The 23,020-nt window shown below is 42.5% G+C and overlaps 1 protein-coding gene across 2 annotated transcripts in view; it reads right to left on the reverse strand.

The window, feature by feature from the left end:
* Positions 1 to 23,020, reverse strand: part of GRM7 (glutamate metabotropic receptor 7) — a 728,386-nt gene that overhangs the window by 223,372 nt on the left and 481,994 nt on the right. For both annotated transcript variants that reach the window (XM_061618542.1, XM_061618543.1), the window contains exons 6-7: positions 22,360 to 22,560; positions 17,462 to 17,601 (exon numbers count right to left, since the gene is read on the reverse strand). In XM_061618542.1, the coding sequence (XP_061474526.1) occupies positions 17,462 to 17,601; positions 22,360 to 22,560 (341 nt within the window). The remainder of the gene's footprint in view (positions 1 to 17,461; positions 17,602 to 22,359; positions 22,561 to 23,020) is intronic.

Genomic DNA, 23,020 nt, shown 5'->3' on the forward strand with positions numbered 1-23,020 from the left:
TATTTTAAGATCTAAAGGGCCTCACAGTATGGAATCTTGCTTACAAAACAACAATAAAAACCCAGATTACCGTCAGGCAGTTCACTGACATTGTAATAAAACTATTCTGCCAAAAGAATGCAGCTTCTATTCATAAACATGTAATCATATGTTGCACATAAAATATGATCCAGAAGTGTTATTAACTCCAACACTCAGATTTTTTTGTCTCTTGTCAGCTGCCATCCCTGAACCAGTAAGCTTAAAAGGCAGCTTGAGAACTGTACAGGCGTGGCACTGAAAGGGAAATTCAGATGGGGGAGTGAAATAGCACGCGTATCCCAGTGGCATTTTATTTCAGCAGCATCCATACCAAAGCCCCAATTTTTCATCTGTGAGCAGAAACAATTTATTGATTCTAACAGTACATGAATCAATATTAGTAGAACATTTATCCATTTATAAATTGTTTTCCTGTGTTACTTAGTTATGCTAAATTGTTAATGTCATTGGCCTCAGTACAAGTGCCATTTGGACTGATACCTTCTAATACTGTATTTATTCAATTATCTGATTAACTTTTTTTTTATTCTTTTAATCAACTGATCCCATCCCTGCAGTCCTAAAACATCCCATAACTTCACCCGATGATATTTAACTGTTTTCCAAGCAGTTCACTACTGGCTTCTGTAGGGAATGGCCTACTTCGGTAGATGCAGTCGTGGCGGGGGGGAGGGAAGGTGGGGTGGTGTTGTGCGGCTGGCTTCCATATGGCAAAGGTCACTGCCGCTTATTGAGAGGGAGAGGGCACAGTGAGATGCACACTCCTAATGCCACACCCACACCACACTGTGTTCCTTGCCCCTACCACTCTCGCTAAGCAGCAGCAACCCTTGAAGTCCCAAAGCCACCTGTGCAACATTGTCCTGTCTTTGCTGCTTCACTTACTACGACTGAGTAGATGCTTGAAATGGCCAGAAAACGTGGTGGGTATTTATTTCTTATTTGATTTATATCCTGCCCTTCCTCCCAGCAGGAGCCCAGGGTGGCAAACAAAAGCATTAAAAACACTTTAAAATATCATGAAAACAGACCTTAAAATATATTACAACAAAACAACTTTAAAAACTTTTTTAAAAAAGCTTTAAAGACATCTTTCAAAAAGGGTTAAAAACATATTGGGGGTTTTTTTGGTTTTTTTTTAAAGGTTTTTAGAAAAGCATATTAAAAAGCAATTCTAACACTGACGCAGACTGAGGTAGGTCTCAACTAAAAAGGCTTGTTGAAAGAGGAAAGTCTTCAAAAGGCACCAAAAACATAACAGAGATGGCGCCTGTCTAATATTTAAGGGGAGGGAATTCCACAGGGTAGGTTCCACCACACTAAAGGTCCATTTCCTATATTGTACAGAACAGACCTCCTGATAAGATGGTATCTGAAGGAGGCCCTCACCTGCAGAGCACAGTGATCGACTGGGTATATAAGGGGTAAGACGGTCTTCCAGGTATCCTGGTCCCAAGTTGTATAGGGCTTTGTACACCAAAACTAGAACCTTGAACTTGGTCCAGTAGCAAATGGGCAGCCAGTGCAATTCAGCAGTGGGGTGACATGATGGCAATACCCTGCCCCAGTGAGCAGTCTCGCCACCACATTTTGCACTAGTTGCAATGTCCAGACCAACCTCAAGGGCAGCCCCACATAGCCAGCACTACAGTAACCCAGCCTGGAGGTTACCAGTACGTGGACAACAGTGGTCAGGCTATCCCGGTCCAGAAATGGCTACAGCTATCTTACCAGCTAAAGCTGGTAAAAGGCACTCCTCGCCACAGAGGTCACCTGGGCCTCTATCAACAAAGATGGATCCAGGAGCACCCCCAGACTATGAACCTGCTCTTTCAGAGGGAGTATGACACCATCCAAAGCAGGCAACTGACCAATTATCCTAACTTGGGAACCACCAACCCACAGTGCCTCCATCTTGCTAGGATTCAGACTCAGTTTATTGGGCCTCTTCCAGTCCACGACCGAGTCCAGGCAGCGGCCAAGGGCTTGCACGGTCTCTCCTGATTCAGATGTTATGGAAAAATAGAGATGGGTATCATCAGCATACTGCTGACACCTCACCCCAAATCTCCTGATGACTGCTCCCAAGGGCTTCGTATAGATGTTAAACAGCATGGGGGACAAGATGGTATCCTGTGGCACCCCACAGCACAATTGCCAGGGGGTCGAAAGACAGTCACCCAATGCTGTTCTCTGAGAACGACTTTGGAGATAGGATTGGAATCACTGTAAAACAGTGTCTCCAATACCTATCTCACCAAGTTGGCCCAGAAGGATACCATGGTCAATGGTATCAAAAGCTGCTGAGAGATCAAGTAAGAATAACAGGGTCGCACTCCCCCTGTCCTTCTCCCAATAAAGGTCATCCATCAGGGAGACCAAGGCCGATTCAGTCCCATAACCAGGCCTGAACCCAGACTGAGATGGGTCAAGATAATCTGTTTCATCCAAGAGTACTTGCAATTGCTGCACCACAACCCTCTCAATCACCTTCCCTAAAAAGGGGGTATTTGCAACCGGTCGGTAGTTGTCAGAAACCAATGGGTTCCGCCACACAAAAGAAACGGCTTTTTCAGGAGTGATCAGATCACCGCCTCTTTCAAGGCGGCTGGAACCACTCCCTCCCACATTGATGCATTGACCACAGCCTGGATTAGGGTTGCCAGGTCAGAAGCATCCCAAAACCTGAGATTTTAGGGGTGGGCCCAAGTGATGTCATGGGGTGGGCCCGAGTGATGTCACGGGGTGGGCCCAAGTGATGTCATTAAGCATGATACATTAAGCATCAACCACAGCTGCTTGGAGCGTACAATTAAAAAAAAATCTGACTGGAAATTAAGCTAGACATTTTAGCTAAAAGATGGAGCCTGGGTAGCGAACATTTAATCTAGCCTACTTCCTTTTGGCAAGAAGGGTTTAAGTGCCTTCAGGCCAGGCCAGTCACCAGAAGGCCACTGTAGGAAGAAAGGAGCCAAGTGTTCTGGAGATGTTAGATGGGAGCATTCGGGAGTAAAGATGGATGCCCCTGAAGGCTGCAATTCTAAACACACGTACTAAGGAACTAAGCCCCTATAAAACTCAACAGGACTTACTTCTGAGTAGATATAGTTTGGATTGTGCTGTTGGTAAAGCTTGACTAGGGATCCTCTGCAAAGACATCCATATCCAAGCAGGGTTGGCAACCCCCTGCCTGGAATGCCCTACCGTTATCTTTTAACGTGGCTGCTCCAAACTTCTTTACAGATTTGACCCTTCACTTCAGAAAGAGGTCTGAGAAATGAATAAGAGTAAGAAGATTCTCTACCCTTTCTGTCTGCATAGATGCCCTCATCCTTCCCCTGTGCCCAGCAGAAGCTCTGGGCCAGGCGGAACACAGTGGCATCTCATAGAGGACATCCTCCCCTTTCATGGGGTGTATGATTCGTCCTGGCCCAGAGCAGATTTTGGGGTGGGCACCCCCAATTACTTATTTTTCCTGTATGTCTTTTTCTGCTTTGATTTTGTATAGATTTGCTCTTCTGTGCCCTGCACCCAGCAGAAGCTCTGTGCCAAGTGGGACGCAGTGGCATCTCGTAGAGGACACCGTCCCCTTTCCTGGGGTATATGATTTGTGCTGTCCCAGAGCAGATCGTGGGGTGGGTACCCCCAGTTACTTATTTTTTTCTATGTGTTTTTGTCCATTTTGATTTTGCATTGATGCACCCATGCATGCCCGGTGCCCAGCAGAAGCTCTGGGCCAGACGGGATGCACTGGCATCTCATAGAGGATGCCCTCCTCTTTCCTGGGGTATATGATTTGTCCTGGCCCACAGCAGATTTTGGGGTGGGCACCCCCAGTTACTTATTTTTCCTGTATGTTTTGGTCTGCTTTGATTTTGCATAGATGCCCACATTTCCCCTGCGCCCAGCAGAAGCTCTGGGCCAGGCGGGACACAGTGGCATCTCGTAGAGGACACCCTCCCCTTTCCTGGGGTATATGATTTGTCCTGTCCCAGAGCAGAGTTTGGGGTGGGCACCCCCAGTTACTTATTTTTTATGATTTTATGACATCATTATGTATTTATGATATCAGAAGCCTGATGATTTTGATTGCATAAACGTATTGTTATTCATGACAGGGAGAGTCCCCCGATCACAGTGATATATCATACAGGGTACCCCAACATATAGTTTGGGGTTCAGAGACATGTTAAGTTTGGTTTCAAGGTGCTGTAGTTGTCAACTCTTCTTTTTTAGTGTTTTGAACTTTCAAGCAAATAAGGAACTGGGAACTAGGAAACAACTTCAGCGTCGTATCAGTTAAATAGATTAAACAGTCGCGGGGGGGGCTGACATTTTGGTGTATATCTTGGGAACCAGACCACCTAGAAAGTTAATTTAAAAAAAAATTGAAGCTGAGAGTCCGGAGATTAAGGGGTGCAAGCCAGAGAGGGCCCCCAAAACCCAGAGACTCCGGCTGAAAAACGGAGACCTGGTAACTCTAGCCTGGATCCACTTGGTCAAACCCCAATAATTCAGGGATGGGGAAACCTGCGGCTCTCCAGAGATGTTGGATCCATTCAGCCCCAACAAACACAGCCAAGAGTGAGGGATGGTAGGTGTTGTAGTCAAACAACGTCTGGAAGGTCTCAGGTCCCCTATCTCTGTCATAAATATATACATACACAGGCTGATGCATAGTGGAAGAGTATAATAGAAAGAAGGCTAATTTTGCATGTGTACAATGTGGCTGCTCTTTTGGAAATTTAACATCCGGCATGCTTAGAAACTCCGTAAGGAAAGAAATAGGTGGAATGGGTTCCCTTTCCTTTTCCCCAAACTTCTGTGTACCATTCTTAGTTATCATGAGAATACACTGGAAAGATGGATCAATACTCTCATGCCATCAATCACTTTTTGAGCTAGAGAGGCCCCAGGAAAATTCCCTTGAGCCCGAACTCAAAGTGAAGAAACTCTACTGACTGTACAAGCCCTGCAAGTTTAACAACAATGTCTGTCTTAGACCCTGGCATTTCAGAGTCACGGGATGGCCTCAAGCTTGCTCCCTCTGTCTTTTTTGTAGGGAATATACAGTGAAATGAGGGACAGCTATGTGATGGAAAGATGATGAAACTGTGCATTCCAATTTACCTCTACTCTAAAACATTGTACTCAGAAAAGTGCTCTTTCTCAGATTGGACTACCAGCCACTCTGAGACACACTCCTGCTGATCCGCTTCCATAAAGGTCTTGTTTGCATCAGAGTCCCTGCCTGGGTATCTGCAGTCTCAGAGCTTGGAAAAGTTACTTTTTTTAAACTACAACTCCAATCAGCCCCAGCCAGCATGGCCACTGAATTGGGCTGATGGGAGTTGTAGTTCAAACAAGTATTTTTTCCAAGCTCTGTGAAGTCTATAGACAATTGGTGTTAACTTTCTGCCTGTTTGGCCTGGTTTGGATGAAACACCAACCCACAGTTTAATGATACGGGAATTTATTTATTTTAAAGCATTTCTAAACGGCTTAATATTTTTTAAAATTCCTAAGTGGTGAACAACAATACAAAACACAGAAACACTAACACAATACAATAAAACAAAACAAAACATTCCATACAAAAGTATCTATGGTACAAGGTCCAATCTTATAGATGGGGAAAAGCCTGTGGAAAAAGATACATCTTTACAAAATGTCTGAACCAAGACACTGAAGATGTTTAACATATGGCAGTGGGAGGGGTATTCCAGAGTGCAGGAGCAACAGTGGAAACTGCCTGTTACTGAGTCATCACCCTATGACATTCTATAGGATGCAGCACCATGAATAAAATTCCATCTGATGATCTAAGTGATTTTTCAGGTCTACATAGGAGTAGGAGGTCCTTCAGCTAACCTGGTCCCCAGTTGGTCAGGGTTTTATAAGTTGTTCAGGTTCCCCTCAGCACAGGAGTAATATGTGTACCACTCAACGGTATGTCTAAGTGGTCCACTCAACAATGTGGCCACAGTCTTCTGCACCAGCAGCAGCTTCCAGGCCAGTGTCAAAGGGAGCCCCACACAGAGCATATTACAGTAGTCGATCCGTGAGGTTAAAAATGCATGAGTCACACATGAGCCTGTCTGCGCTTTAGGCTTGAACACCCTTGCCCCACCTCTTCAGTATATGCCAGAAAAGGATATAGGAAGCATCCACTTCATACTTTAAACAAAAAAGCACACACATACAGAGTAGCTCATTTCACATTTTTTAAAATTCTTTGAAGTTGTTTTGTTTTGGATGCATTATATATATATAAACATAAAATAGTAGATCACCTTTACTAAATCTTTAACAAAGTAATTTTCTCAAAGAAAAACAATGTCAAAGAAAGGAAATCCATTATAAAAAAGAGGAAACATATTTGCATAAAATTTGCATATTTTATGTAACGTTGCAAACTTAGAATAACTGATACAATTTAAATAGAAATGCAATACATCTCACTATAGTGGGGGAGAAGATGACCAGATTACCTGTGCACCTACTTAGTCTTCTATGCAGGTGCTAATTGGCTCCCCGATTATGGAATTCTCTCCTTTCTCAAATATGGCTGGCTCCTGACTCTTGTGAGTTTTGAGTGCCAGATGAAGACTTCTATTTGCCCAGGCCTTTTAGTGATTCTGCTGGCCTCTTGAGTTCTGCTGCTTATGTAGATCTTATTGGCTGTTGTGTTATTATTTTATTTCATTACATATTAAGTTTTTTAAAATTTTAATACAATATGAGATTACTTTTACTAATGAAATTAATCAATTAATTTAATTAATTTTGAAAACGAAACACAAAAATACATAAATATTAATGTGTCACTCCAAGGCCCCTGCTTTTCTTTCTTATAGTTTAAGCAGTTTTTAAACCAAACTTGGTCTAGACAGCCCTTCAAAAAAAGGGAGTATGTTCTGTAAAGCCAACATACTCAACTCACAAGGTCTATTTAATAAAATATATCATCAGTATACTGTTACCTGTTGAGAATTAAAATTAAATTCAGTAGTTAAATGAACTCAGATACATCTTCATTACAACATGTTTAGTCTCTTAACATGGAGGGCAGCCTTCCTTTCAGTGTGCCCAGGATTGGCTGGTGGGTAAACTATTCTATCAACAAAATATGCCACACTATGTCAGACCACTGGTTCTTATACATAAGTGCTTCCATTTACCAATATCTGGCTATCATTGGTTTAGCTACCATCTCACATCATGTTCCATGATTGATAGTTATTCAAATAAATGCATGATAAAATGGTATTTTAAATTTAAACCAAATAGTAGAGTAAAAAATTCAAAAGGCATGTGGCATAATCAATAGCTTAAAGACCAACCCCCTTTTTAGCATCCAGTGTATAATGTGTAATATTAAAAAGCAGGATAACGAGCTAAAACTCAAGACAGACAAAAATTGCTTTTGCTTGTGCAGTGGTTCAGTTGCACCATTTTAATGAAAACAATTCCCTAGTATTTTATCCTATGGGAAGGAATTATTATTATTAATTCAGAAATATTAGGAATGCTGTCAATTTTCCATTCGTATGCACATGTATAAACATTCTCTCCCACACATCCACTTTGGCTCAACCAAATTCCTGCTGGGATAGCAAGGAGCCCAGAAGAGTCATTTCTCAATCTGTGCAGTTCTATATTAAGAACTGTGTGTCTCAACACAACGCTCTGCCTTGAATTTCAATCTGACAACTAAAGAAACATATTGGCAGAATAATTCTGTAGAACTCTGCCTACTCTAAGACTATATTCCACTGCAGTCACAGTTAACTGAATAAGGGAAAAAAATTATTTCATACTTCATGCCACCATGTATTCTCTCTGTCTTTCACTAAATTCCCTTATGTAACATCTCAGTGTCTTCTCAGAATCAGCTCAGTGAAATTCAGCATGGATTTCTGCCAATAATATTATTACTTAAAAAACACTTTTTAAAAATTATACACTATATGTGATTTGAGCAGTTTGGTGTATGATGTGGTCTGTAAATGGATGCACACTTTAAGAGACAGGCTTTTGATTTGGAAGTTGAAGTGTAGGTAACAGGAAAATAGGACATCGATGCTCTTATATTTAGTACCTGGTAATCAGGAAAGCTGAAATGGGTTGGTAAATGCACATCATATTCACTAATAGGCAAAAAACCTTGTGGTTTAAGAATGTACCTATAGCCAACAGATATTTCTATCAAACTTTAAAAAGCAAGGAAATTGGGCAGCTATAGTGAATCCACCAGGGGAGCAGGAGACCTCACCTCCTCTCTGAGATATTGTACTGCCCTACAATTATATCAAAATGCAAACATAGTTTGGGTTGGTCTTCACAGTCCAATCCACTTCCTGTGTAGCTTGGAAGAATTTGGTAACATGTGCCTCTGAGCATATGGTGAGTGGTGGCAACACCTGCAATCAGCCCAAATAATAGAAAGAAGAGATGTGCTGTGCTGATCTTGTTTTAGCAGAGAGGGAGCAACATTATTAAGACGGTTGACATAGTTCAGATAATAACTTTAAATATGTCTGATTTCCTTTGCAATTTTAGTGAAGTTTCCTACATAAAATCATTCTCTGTTGCTTCTGTTTCTGTGAATATATGAAGTACAGCAATAAATTTACGCTAAAAAATCACCAAAAATAATTGTGGAATAATGGCACTGGCTATTCTACAGAATAGTCTCCAGTGGACATAAGAACATAAGAAGAGCCTGCTGGATCAGGCCAGTGGCCCATCTAGTCCAGCATCCTGTTCTCACAGTGGCCAACCAGGTGCCTGGGGGAAGCCCGCAAGCAGGACCAGAGTGCAAGAACACTCTCCCCTCCTGAGGCTTCCGGCAACTGGTTTTCAGAAGCATGCTGCCTCTGACTAGGGTGGCACAGCACAGCCATCATGGCTAGTAGCCATTGATAGCCCTGTCCTCCATGAATTTGTCTAATCTTCTTTTAAAGCCATCCAAGCTGGTGGCCATTACTGCATCTTGTGGGAGCAAATTCCATAGTTTAACTATGCGCTGAGTAAAGAAGTACTTCCTTTTCTCTGTCCTGAATCTTCCAACATTCAGCTTCTTTGAATGTCCACGAGTTCTAGTATTATGAGAGAGGGAGAAGAACTTTTCTCTATCCACTTTCTCAATGCCATGCATAATTTTATACACTTCTATCATGTCTCCTCTGACCCGCCTTTTCTCTAAACTAAAAAGCCCCAAATGCTGCAACCTTTCCTCGTAAGGGAGTCGCTCCATTCTGGTTGCCCTCTTCTGAACCTTTTCCAACTCTAGAATATCCTTTTTGAGATGAGGCGACCAGAACTGTACACAGTATTCCAAATGCGGCCGCACCATAGATTTATACAACGGCATTATGATATCGGCTGTTTTAGTTTCAATACCTTTCCTAATTATCGCTAGCATGGAATTTGCCTTTTTCACAGCTGCCGCACACTGGGTCGACATCTTCATCGTGCTGTCCACTACAACCCCGAGGTCTCTCTCCTGGTCGGTCACCGCCAGTTCAGACCCCATGAGCGTATATGTGAAATTCAGATTTTTTGCTCCAATATGCATAATTTTACACTTGTTTATATTGAATTGCATTTGCCATTTTTCCGCCCATTCACTCAGTTTGGAGAGGTCTTTTTGGAGCTCTTCGCAATCCCTTTTTGTTTTAACAACCCTGAACAATTTAGTGTCATCAGCAAACTTGGCCATTTCACTGCTCACTCCTAATTCTAGGTCATTAATGAACAAGTTGAAAAGTACAGGTCCCAATACCGATCCTTGAGGGACTCCACTTTCTACAGCCTTCCATTGGGAGAACTGTCCGTTTATTCCTACTCTCTGCTTTCTGCTTCTTAACCAATTCCTTATCCACAAGAGGACCTCTCCTCTTATTCCATGACTGCTAAGCTTCCACAGAAGCCTTTGGTGAGGTACCTTGTCAAACGCTTTTTGAAAGTCTAAGTACACTATGTCCACTGGATCACCTCGATCTATATGCTTGTTGACACTCTCAAAGAATTCTAATAGGTTACTGAGACAGGACTTTCCCTTGCAGAAGCCATGCTGGCTCTGCTTCAGCAAGGCTTGTTCTTCTATGTGCTTAGTTAATCTAGCTTTAATAATACTTTCTACCAGTTTTCCAGGGACAGAAGTTAAGCTAACTGGCCTGTAATTTCCGGGAATCCCTCTGGATCGCTTTTTGAAGATTGGTGTTACATTTGCCACTTTCCAGTCCTCAGTCACGGAGGAGGACCCGAGGGACAAGTTACATATTTTAGTTAGCAGATCAGCAATTTCACATTTGAGTTCTTTGAGAACTCTCGGGTGGATGCCATCCGGGCCCGGTGATTTGTCAGTTTTTATATTGTCCATTAAGCCTAGAACTTCCTCACTTGTTACCACTATTTGTCTCAGTTCCTCAGAATCCCTTCCTGCAAATGTTAGTTCAGGTTCAGGGATCTGCCCTATATCTTCCACTGTGAAGACAGATGCAAAGAATTCATTTAGCTTCTCTGCAATCTCCTTATTGTTCTTTAGTACACCTTTGACTCCCTTATTATCCAAGGGTCCAATCGTCTCCCTACATGGTCTCCTGCTTTGAATGTATTGATAGAATTTTTTGTTGTTGGTTTTTATGTTCTTAGCAATGTGCTCCTCAAATTCTTTTTTAGCATCCCTTATTGTCTTCTTGCATTTCTTTTGCCAGAGTTTGTGTTCTTTTTTATTTTTTTCATTCGGACAAGACTTCCATTTTCTGAAGGAAGACTTTTTGCCTCTAAGAGCTTCCTTGATTTTGCTCGTTAACCATGCTGGCATCTTCCTGGCCCTGGCGGTACCTTTTCTGATCTGCGGTATGCACTCCAGTTGAGCTTCTAATATAGTGTTTTTAAACAACTTCCAAGCATTTTTGAGTGATGTGGCCCTCTGGACTTTGTTTTTCAGCTTTCTTTCTACCAATCCCCTCATTTTTGTGAAGTTTCCTCTTTTGAAGTCAAATGTGACTGTGTTGGATTTTCTTGGCAATTGGCCATTTACATGTATGTTTAATTTAACAGCACTGTGGTCACTGCTCCCAATCGGTTCAACAACACTTACATCTCACACCAGGTCCCGGTCCCTACTGAGGATTAAGTCCAGGGTTGCCGTCCCTCTGGTCGGTTCCATGACCAACTGGTCTAGGGAATAGTCATTTAGAATATCTAGAAACTTTGCTTCTTTGTCATGACTGGAACACATATGCAGCCAGTCTATGTCCGGGTAGTTGAAGTCACCCATTACTACCACATTTCCTAGTTTGGATGCTTCCTCAATTTCATATCTCATCTCAACATCTCCCTGAGCATTTTGATCAGGGGGACGATAGATCGTTCCCAGTATTAAGTCCCTCCTGGGGCATGGTATCACCACCCACAACGATTCTGTGGAGGAGTCTGCCTCTTTTGGGGTTTCGAGCTTGCTGGATTCAATGCCTTCTTTCACGTATAGAGTGACTCCGCCACCAATATGTCCTTCCCTGTCCTTCCAATATAGTTTATATCCAGGGATAACCGTATCCCACTGGTTTTCTCCATTCCACCAGGTCTCGGTTATGCTCACTATATCAATGTTCTCCTCTAAGACCAAGCACTCCAGTTCTCCCATCTTGGTTCGGAGGCTCCTAGCATTAGCGTACAGGCACTTGTAAGCAGTGTCTCTCTTCAAGTGTCTTTGGCACTTGTGGTTAGGCCTGTGGTAATTTTGCTCTTCTGAATTTATATCCTGTGCCCCTGCTCTCACAATGCCTACTTCTAGGCCTACCCCTTTTAACATTTCATCATTTCTTTGGTTTTTATCCCAGGGGGGAGGTTTATTCCGAACCGGACCTTTCTCAGCTCCTGTCGGGTTTCCCCCCTCAGTCAGTTTAAAAGCTGCTCTGCTACCTTTTTAATTTTGAGTGCCAGTAGTCTGGTTCCATTCTGGTTCAAGTGGAGCCCATCCCTTTTGTACAGGCCTGGCTTGTCCCAAAATGTTCCCCAGTGCCTAACAAATCCAAACCCTTCCACCCGACACCATCGTCTCATCCACGCATTGAGACTGCGAAGCTGGGCCTGTCTGGCTGGTCCTGCGCGTGGAACCGGTAGCATTTCAGAGAAAGCCACCTTGGAGGTCCTGGCTTTCAGCATCCTACCTAGCAACCTAAATTTTGCTTCCAGGACCTCACGGCTGCATTTCCCCATGTCGTTGGTGCCAACGTGCACCACGACCACTGACTCCTCCCCAGCACTGTCTACCAAACTATCTAAACGACGGGCGATATCCGCAACCTTCGCACCAGGCAGGCAAAACACCTTGCAGTCTACACGCCCATCACACACCTCACTGTCTATGTTCCTAATGATCGAATCAACCACTACAAGGATCCTTCCACCCCCTGGAGATATATCCTCGGCATGAGAGGACAGCTGCTCATCCCCCAAGGAATAGGTTCCTTCTAAGGGATCGTTTCCCTCTTCCTCGGCTGGATGCTCTCCTTCCCCGAGACCATCGTTCTCCATGATAGCAGGAGAGCTATCATCCTTGGAGTGGGACACAGCTATAACATCCCTGAAGGCCTCCTCCACACACCTCTCTGCCTCTCTCAGCTTTTCCAGGTCTGCCACCTTGGCCTCAAGGAAATGAAGTCGTTCCCGGAGAGCCAGGAGCTCATTGCACCGAGAGCACACCCACGACTTCTGTCCAACAGGCAGATAGTAGTCATACATGCTGCAGGCTGTGCAAAACACTGGAAAGCCCCCACACCCCTGCTGGCTTCTTACCTGCATAGTTTTGTTTAAGGTTTATTACGTCAATGGGTTGGAGACTGCAGTTTAGTTGAGGTCAGGGAACAGATGGGCAGAGTAGGGGGCCCTGGCCTCCTTGCCCTGCTGCCGAACTCACTCTGCTGCTTAACTCGCCTTGACGCTTTGTCAGCTGGGGCTCCCTCTAGCTCGTGGAGCAGGCTCCCTCGCTAGGGTGCTCTGACTTTATATGTGTGGCTGGTTCCTGCCAGCTACTGCTGCCAGCCAATGATGTGTTACTTGAGGCTGATGGCTATCAGCTGGGGCTTAACTCTTTAGTATTCTCTCAGGCTTCCTTCCTTCCTGAGCGAGGGGCGGGGCTGTTTAAGCTTTTGGCTGCTTTTCATCTCAGCAAGGGGCTGCGCCTTCCAGGCAAGTCTTTTTTGTTTGTTGTTTTCCCACCTAGAACAGCCTGACCTTTCTTTAACCTAGGGAAACAGAGCTTGTGGTTGTGTTTCAGGAAGGCTGAAGCTGCCCTTTTTAGCAAGGACTGAGCTGACTCTCTCCCTGTATGTATCGGTGGAGTTTCCTTTTCCCCCTTCTCTCCGACTGGAATTTAGCCTTGTTTACAGTGTCCCCTGAAGCTTTCCTGCTAGGGTGGTGTTGAAAACTAGCTTTCTATAGGCTTCCTTCTCCTAGGATCTGTCTCCTAAGATATAGGTTCTTTCAGGATTTGGCTCCTAGCTCAGGGTGACCTTGGGCTGCCCTTATTACTTATTGCTCTGAGCTGTTTTACTTCATGTGGAGTGTCTCAGTTTGTACAAGATAAAACAGTGGAAGGTGAAATATATTCTAGCAAAATGCTACTTGTGCTCTATGTTTTTAATTGACCGTGCCCACCTTGCCTTAAATGAAGTGGTTTAAACATAGCAGGCTGACAACATGCATCCTCTTTTTTCCAACAGCTAGAGTCATTGTTGAAGTAGCAACATATTGTAATCAGTCTGATTATACATCAAACTGCAGTTTCAGATTCAACTGTTAATGCACCCAAAATAGAAATAGAACATAACCTCCAGTTTGAAACACAAAAGGCTGTCTTCACCATCATATGACACTGACCATTAAAAAGGCTTTGAAATTAATAAAAAAAAAATGACTCAGGTTTCTAGGATGAGTAATGAAAGAATTTTTTTCTAGATTAGATTCTCTGTAGAAACAATAGTAACACAGGAAAGAAGCAAAGTAAGAACACCAACAAACATACAAAAATGTAATTCTCCATCTTTGGTGATGACAGGTATTGCCATGACTCAGAGGCACATGTTACCAAATTCTTCCAAGCTATACAAGAAGTGAATTGGACTGTGAAAGACTAAGCCAAATTGTGTTTGCATTTTGACAAAATTGTAGGGGAGTCCAATATCTCAGAGAGGAGGTCAGATCTCCTGCTCCCGTGGAGCATTCACTATAGCTGCGCAATTCCCTGCTTTTTAAAGTTTCATAGAAATATCTGTGAGCTATAGGTACATTCTTAAACCGCAAGGTTTTTTGCCTATTAGTGAATTTCTCTGCTTTTTAATCTTCTGGGATCCTGTGCAAGCTTCCCGAGAATGGATTGATCATTTGCATGCTTATTGAGTTCAGTGGGATTTACTCCCCTTCAATCATGCTTATGATATGTGAAAGTAACCACAGGGGATGGGGAGGAGAAGAGGGGGAGGGAGGGGATGAAGGGCAGAGGGAAGGAGAGGGATGGGAGCAGGAAGGAGGGGGAGGGGAGGAGAAGCACAGGTTTGATCATTTGCATGTTTATTGAGTTCAGTGGGATTTACTCCTGTGCAATCATGTTTAGGATAGGTAAAACTGACCAGCGGGGAGGGAAGGATGGCTGGAGTGGGCAGGGAAGGAGAAAGAAGGAAGAGGGGAGGGAAGGAGAAAGGGAGAGGAGAGCTGGAGGAGGGGAAAGCCAGGTCTGATCATTTCCATGCTTATTGATTACAATGAGATTTACTCCTATGTAATCATAGTTAGGATAGGTAAAACCGACCATGGGGGAGGAGTAGGGGAAGTGGAGGGGAGAGGGAAGGAGAAAGGGAGGGGAGAGGGGAGCAGAAGGAAGGAGAGGGGGAGGAGGGGATTGGAGGGGGAGGGGCAAAGGAAGGGGCAGGGGGGGAGGTTTGATCATTTGCATGATTATTGAGTTCAATGGTATTTACTCCTGTGCAATCATGCTTAAGATAGGTAAAACTAACCTTGGGGAGGGGCAAGAGGAAGGGGATAGGAGGTAGGAGAAGGAAGGGTGGGTTTGATCAGTTGCATACTTTTTGAGTTCAATGGGATTTATTTCTGTGCAATCATGTTTGAAAATGGAAATGGACTGCCTTCAAGTAGATCCCGACTTATGGCAACCCTATGAACAGGGTTTCATGGTAAATGGTATTCAGAGGAGGTGTTACCATTGTCTTCCTATGAGGCTGAGAGGCAGTGACTGGCCCAAGGTCACCCAGTGAGCTTAATGGCTGTGTGGGGATTCAAAACTAGGTCATATCCAACACTGACCTGGAGGAGGGGCAGGGAAGTAGGAGGAGGGGGAGGGGAGGAGATTGGATGGGTGGGCACTGGGCAGAGGAGAACCCTCTTCCCTTTCCAAAAGGACAACATTGTGAACAATATCATTGCTTTTCAGGGTTTCCCCCACCCTTTTATTCTACAGCAGGCACATGTAGCCTCCCACCCATATTTGAACCAAAGCTGTCCCTGGCCACATCCACACCAGACCTTTATTTCACTTTAGACAGTCATGGCTTCTGTAGTTAGTGAAAGGTGCTAAGAGTTGCTAGGAGATGCCCTGTTCCCCTCACAGAGCTTCAATCAGAGCAGATTGAACCACTCTGGCCACTGAACCTCTGGCAGAAGAATAGCAGTCTCCTCTCAGCACCCTTCACAAATTACACTTTGTACCTACCCAGGATTCTCTGAGGGAAGCCATGACTGTCTCATGTGAAATCAAAGTCTGGTGTGGGTGTGGCCCCCTGATTAGGCAAGTCAAGCAGCTGTGAGTCTGGTTTTTAGAACACTGACAGTTCCTTCTTACTGAGCATGCCCAACATTATCATTCAGTTCAATGAATTTTTTTTTAATTAATTAAAAATCAGCCAGGCATTTTTTTAACTTTTAAATTGCAGAAGGTGAAGGTCAGCGTATGGGGCAAGGTCAGTAATAGGATTATAGGTCCTCTGTGAACATGGCTGATTTTTAATGAATTTCAAAAGATTATGAGAACTCTCAGAGAAAAAATGTCCAGAAGGGCTCTGGTTTTTTTCCCCTCTCTCTTTAAACTTTAAACTCTTGATTCTTTCTGACTGTTTTGTTTATTGCCGTGAAAATTGAGTCATTTGTTAAGCACGCATTTCTGAGTTCAGGAGTATATGTTTTGTAAGGTTTTGTTTTGAAATGAGGTTATGGGAAGCATCAGAATGGCATGGGGGTATTTTCAATTTAACATTTCAGAATGTTGAAAATCCACGCTGGCTATAGTATACAGCCACTCTTGTGGCTCTATAATATCAGGGGGAAGCCACACATTCTTTCAGCATATTCTGTAGAAATGTGTTTTCTTGAAATCTGTATATATCTAGAGGAATAATATGTGTTCCAACTTGTTAAATACTGGTCAATATACTTCAGATAAGGTATCTCTCATCCATGATATCTAAACACAGTTTGTTCATACAGTTTTCATACATCCAGAATCCCAGTTTAAGAGATCCTATGCTTTAGTGCTAGATCATCCATTAAGAGATCAACAACCCATGATGGCGTATTGAGAAGTAACTCCTATTGAATTCATGGGGCTTGCTCCCTACCAAGTGAGCACAGGGTTGCAGCTTTAATTTAACACAATAACTCTTTCTCCATCCTGGCATGATTGCTCCTCAAACTGCAATGTAGTAGGTAGCCTCACTCCACCCTGCCCCAACACACTCCCCTGCCCAAACGAGAGATTGGTGCAGAAACAACACCAGGGCAGATGGGTTGGGGGTCTGCTTTGGTGCATTCCAGAAATGAAAGAGGCAGGCACAGCGTAGCCTGAAGTTCTCCTTAAGCCATTCATTGCCTATCTGTAATGCCACCCATTACTAAGCTGTCACCTTCAGGTATACAAGCTGAGACCTAGTGCAAATTGAGCAGAGTCCCTAAGAATCTTTTTTCCCCCTTAGAATTCCTGAGGATGCTTGAAAGAGTGTATCATTCCAAAAGACACAAACCTTTTTTTTAATGAATCAGGTATTTGGCCTATACAGCTGATTTGTTTTCTCTGAGACTCTGTCTTAATTTTATTGACATTTAATGATGTTTTAACTGGCAACTATAACAAGTAGCTACAGTTCTTGGAACTATTAAACAGCCTTCCCGGCCTAAGTGTCAATTGCTGCTGGTGGTATTTCACAAGACCATTTAATGTGTGCACAGATTCCAAGACTACAATGGGCACAGGTAACGTAATAGGTTTTCATAAAATTGAGGTTCTCCTCTCCCTATACAGCAGTATACAATAGCAGTATACAGCAGCAGTAAATATGTTTGGAAGTAACAACATACAACTGATTAGCATACCCCACATTACGGAACAAAATAAGCTTACATTCAACTGCAAGTCATCTGTCCACTGGCCAATCAGATGGTAGCCTGGGGTGCTGGTGTTTGTTGCTTGGTATTGAAAGATGTCATAACGTCCTGGTGCATCACCATTCTTATTAAACATCACTGGAGTGCCAGCACTGCCTGAAAAAGGAAGTCAAGCAAAAGAAAAGAGAGAAAAGGCTCCAACTTTACAATATTTGCTTCATTTGTGCTTTAGTGGTTGAAGAGTTTCTAGGCTGGAATTGCAACTCCCAGGGCTCTTTTTGTGTGTGTGTGTGTGTGTGACAGTACTCACCGGAACAGAGTACCAGCACCTTTTTTTTTGCTCCCATGGCAGCCATTTTGTTCTGCTCCCACAGATCTTTTAGCAATACTTAAGTACCAGCATCTCATTTTTTACCAAAACATTTTAAATGGGTATCTTTTTACTACTACTACTACTACTACTAAATCTAAAATACAATATTAAAAAGAATTAAAACACATTTCAATCACAAAAATAGGGTAGGTTCTGAAAACATACATCTCAGGAGCCAAAGGCCAAGGTAAGAGATGTGTCTTTAGCTTTTGCCAAAAACTGTATAGCAAAGGTGCCAGAAGCCCTTCTACAGGGAGGGAATTCTACAACTTCCTCCCTGGCCACCATCTCCCAAACCTCTGAGGGTGGAGGAACTACCAAAAAGCCCCCCTCTGATGATCTTAACATCTGAGAGGGTCTCTAGGGAAGGAGATGGTATCTGAGACATTTGGCACCTAAGTCATTTAGGGCTTTAAACGCTAATATGAACACCTTGAATTGGGCCTGGAAACAAATGGCAACCAATGCTACTGTTTTAGAACAGGAGTTATAGGATTTTAGAACATCTTTCTCTTTCATTTTTTGATTAATTATCATTACTCCCCCCCTCCACTGAATGGCTAAAAATATATATTTAAAAGAAAGATATAGCCGTTTCTTTCCTTTCTAATGCATACATATGGCTGAAAATATGAGGTTGGTCCATTCTGCTACAAAAACATGATTCTTCAGTGAAAATGAGTGGTGGGAACAGAACTTTTCAATTATAGTTTTTCTTCTCAGAAAACATTCCATCTGCTTCAAAGAGTTGCTTCCATCAGAAGACAGCTCTGGTGTAGTGAATCTTGACTAGGATCCAGAAATAGCTTCTTCCTCCAGAATATGTTCTTATTCTAGTAATAAACATGCTTCTGGGATGGAAAAAACACAGGAAACTGGGAGAACGCTGTTCCTCATTTATCCTTGAGTTGATCTTCCCTTAGACTTTTGCAGGATATGCAAACAAACTTAACAAAAAAGGTCCAAATTAGGGATAGTTCATTTGATAAAAAATTATCACTGTCTATGAAGCCACTCTGCAGCCTTGGCCACATAAAACAAAGTCAAACCATGGCTTAGTGCAGATGAGCAAATGTATAAGTTCCTGGTGCAAACATCATGCCTGCTGTGTCCTCTCCTGGTCCTGCTGAAGCCATGCTAACCAGGGTGAAGACATGGTTTGGCTTAGTGTTACGTGTGAACCTGAGCTCATGGTTTGCTTCCCCCAAACAAACCATGAACATCAAGTGAAGAACCTTGGCTACAGCTCATGGTCTGTTCAGAGTGAGACAAACCATGAGTCCAGGTTCAGAGGTAACACTGTGCCAATTCATGACTTAGGTCTGGATGCATAGCAATAGCAGGACTCGGGGAGGAGTGAAGAAGTCATTATTTTTGCTGGGAATAACTTCATACTAGCTTCTTTACATTAAGCCATAGTTGGTTTCTTTTATATATTGCCCTTTGCCAATAAGGCCCCAGAGCATCAAAAACATTGTCTCCAATATTAAGATATGAATTGAGCCCTTTCCCCAAACCATGTGATGAAAAGATTGTTTTTATCTGCATAGTGGTAACAAGGAGGTCTGTTTATAAACTGACATACAAAATATATGTATATTCATATCTACAAAATATGAACACAAGATTTTGTATCTTAGAAAAAAGGTGTATATGTCTGCAATCAGTATAAGGAAAATATAAAGTAGCGATTGAATGTTTTCACATTTGAAAGTCACTATAAATTGGTGTGTCAACTCAAGGATAACAAACATAGTGCCACCCTTATATTGTTGGACTGCAACTGCCATCAGTCCTGGTCTCCAAAAACATGAGGAGGGCATCGTGTTGGCTACCATTTATCTAATATATACCACTTATCTAATATATTAAGCCCTTGGGAACAGTCATCAGGAGGTCTGGGGTGAGGTGTCAGCAGTACGCTGATGATACCCAGCTCTATTTCTCTCTAACATCCAAATCAGGAGAGGTCATGCAAACCCTGGACCATTGCCTGGACTTGGTGGTGGGCTGGATGAGGACCAATAAACTGAGTCTGAATCCTAGCAAGACAGAGACGCTGTGGGTTGGTGGTTCCCGAGTTAGGATAATTGGTCCATTGCCTGTTTTACATGGGATCGTACTCCCTCTGAAAGAGCAGGTTCATAGTCTGGGGGTGCTCCTGGATCCATCTTTGTCACTAGAGGCCCAGGTGACCTCAGTGGCTAGGAGTGCCTTTCACCAGCTTTGGCTGGTAAGACAGCTGCAGCTTTTTCTGGACCAGGATAGCCTTACCACTGTTGTTCCTGCACTGGTAACCTCCAGACTGGATTACTGTACTGCACTCTATGTGGGGCTACCCTTGCGGTTGGTCTGGAAGCAGCAGCTGGTGCAAAATGCAGTGGCAAGACTGCTCACTGGGGCAGGGTATCACCAACATGTCACCCTGCTGCTAAACGAATTGCACTGGCTACCTATTAGCTACCGAGCTAAGTTCAAGGTTCTAGTTTTGGTGTATAAAGCCCTATACTGCTTGGAACCAGGATACCTGAAAGACCGTCATATCCCTTATATACTCAGTCAATCATTGTGTTGTGCAGGTGAGGGCCTCCTGCAGGTACCATCTTATTTTATACCATCTTGTTGATTGATTGATTGATTGATTGATTTGCCACCCTGGGCTCCTGCTGGGAGGAAGGGTGGGACATAAATTAAATAATAAATAAATAAATAATCTTACCAGGAGGCCAGTTCTGCACAACACTCTAGTGTAGTGGCACTTAACCTTTGGAATTCCGTCCCCTTAATTATTTGACAGGTGCCATTTCTGTTATCTTTTTGGGTCCTACTGAAGACCTTCCTCTTTCAACAAGCCTTTTAAATACAGACTTTATCCTAGTCTGCATCTGTGTTGGAATTGCTTTTTAATATATTTTAAAAATATTTTTAAGATGTTTTTAAAGCTTTTATAACAGTTTTTAACAATTTTTTTAAAAAATGTTTTTAATGGATGTATTTTAAAGTCTGTTTTTATTATGTTTTAAAGTGTTTTTAGTGCTTTTGTTTGCTGCCCTGGGCTCCTACTGGGAGAGGAATATAGGGCAGGATATAAATCAAATAAATAAATAAATAAAATGGCTGGCAACAATTCTTTAAGGTATTTTTATTTTCTTACATTTATATCCTGCCTTACAAATGTCATGGAACCCAAGGCAGCATTCCCATCTAGGCACTGACCAGACCCAGACCTGCTTAGCTTCAGCAAAGTAGCTGTATCGTCTACCTTCCTATTCCCATGATGTTGAACTAGGGCAGATGGATCAGCTCTTTCAGTGCCACGTTAGGTTTGCATGCATTCAATTTTAAGTATCTCTCGTTTTGTTTTCTGCTGGGTTTTTTTTAAAAAAAACTGCACCCATTTGAATTTTATGCATTTTTGTATGCATGCAGCACTAAAATATACAATTTTATATATTTTGTTTGGATTTTGCCCCTAAAGTATACATTTTTATCAATTTGAATGCATTTTTTCAGTATATACATCTTTGTATGCATTTTTAAAAGTAAAACTGCAATGCAAAATTCAGAGAATTGCACCATCCAATTTTTAACTGTGTTCAGATCTGTGTATAAGTCCATTGCAAATATCTGTACATAAGCCTAACTGTGGATTAGGTTAGTTAACGTTAAACTTCTCTTCCATTCCTACTTGCAGCCCAACATTTTTCTAACTGATGTTTCAAGCACTGCAGCTGGGACATTCTCTTGCCACTGAACAATGGTCCCTCACAATGAACGATAGCAGCATCAATATTGTAATACCTGTTTCAAAATCCCATTTAAAATCTACAGATACCTTGAAGTTTTGAAAACAGGATAGACCTTTTATGAACAGACTACTACATGAGAGATTCTCAGGAGACTGAGATTGCTTACATTTGAATTACAGCTTGTGGTTGTCTGAAGTGAGACAAACCATGAGCCCAAGTTCAGGGGTAATGCTAAAGCAAACCATGGTTTAGCCCTGGATGGCGCAGCATCATCTGTGATCTTTGTTCCAGGAATCCACATGTTTGCTCATTCATGCTAAGCCATGGGTTGGCTTACCATGATGTGCAAACTGGGTCAATATTTGGTTTACTGTTGGAAATAGATTCTGTGAATCCATTCGCCCATACTACTCATAGGATCTGCACCACTCATCATTTCCCTAACAGTTAATTAAAACAGAAGCTAGACTTATATCCTACAATTTTGACAATGTTTCATGGCAGGTAATAACAAAAGGCATCCTTTAAATATTTTAAATAAATAAAAAATAACAAGTAGAATACTGTTAGACAAAATGTTATTTGAATGGTTGCTTCCATTCACCTACTCTATATTTTTGCAGCAAGCAATGCAGCCAATTCCTGAGGCAAACCTAAGCACAGTTACTTGGAAATGAGTTCCACTGAAAGCAACACCAATCACTTTGCATTAAAATGTTTATTAGGGTGGAAAAGGCTGTGTTCCTTAATTCAAACCAAATCTTAGAGATGGATGAATGTTCATGGACTCACCATTAAAGTTCACACTGCGGATGTACTTCAGCAACTTCTTGCCCCCCGCATGTTCCATTTCTGGGCAGACACCGGAGTAATCATTGCACAGATCCTTGTTCATCTGATGGAGGGCATGAGCCATCGCATAAACAGCATCGATCACAAACTGAACTCTACCCTCCTGTTCATAGTGGGAGTCTTTTCCAATTCTCTCCTGTCCTGCACATTTAATGAAATATACACACAAGAGGTTTGCTTATAAACAGAATTATTCCAATAATAAAAGTGTCATGTCTATTTCAAGAAGCAGTGATGAAAAAGAGAGAAATTTTGAAGATGATTTTTTTTTCATTTTAACATACTAAGCTCATTGCAGTGAATCAGACCATTTCAGGAACACTGATTGAATCAATTGAAATATAATTGAGGAACAAGCAGCTTTTTGAAGAGAATTGCTTTTAGTTTTAACATATAAAGCCTGAAAGTTAACCAGAGCCAACCACTAGCCCTTCTGGTCGAGTGCTCTGGGTTGCATCTGACTTAGTCATACTCACCCACTTTGTCCTGTTTATTGCTTTAAGTGGGCTGACTCTAGTTGCTTCAAAAGCAGTGGGAATGGTTTTTTTGGCTGTGTTTTGCTGGCCACACCTCACTTCCCCACTGCTGACTTCAGACCTTT

The sequence above is a fragment of the Rhineura floridana genome, chromosome 3 (assembly GCF_030035675.1).
Source record: "Rhineura floridana isolate rRhiFlo1 chromosome 3, rRhiFlo1.hap2, whole genome shotgun sequence".
NCBI classification, from domain to species: domain Eukaryota; kingdom Metazoa; phylum Chordata; class Lepidosauria; order Squamata; family Rhineuridae; genus Rhineura; species Rhineura floridana.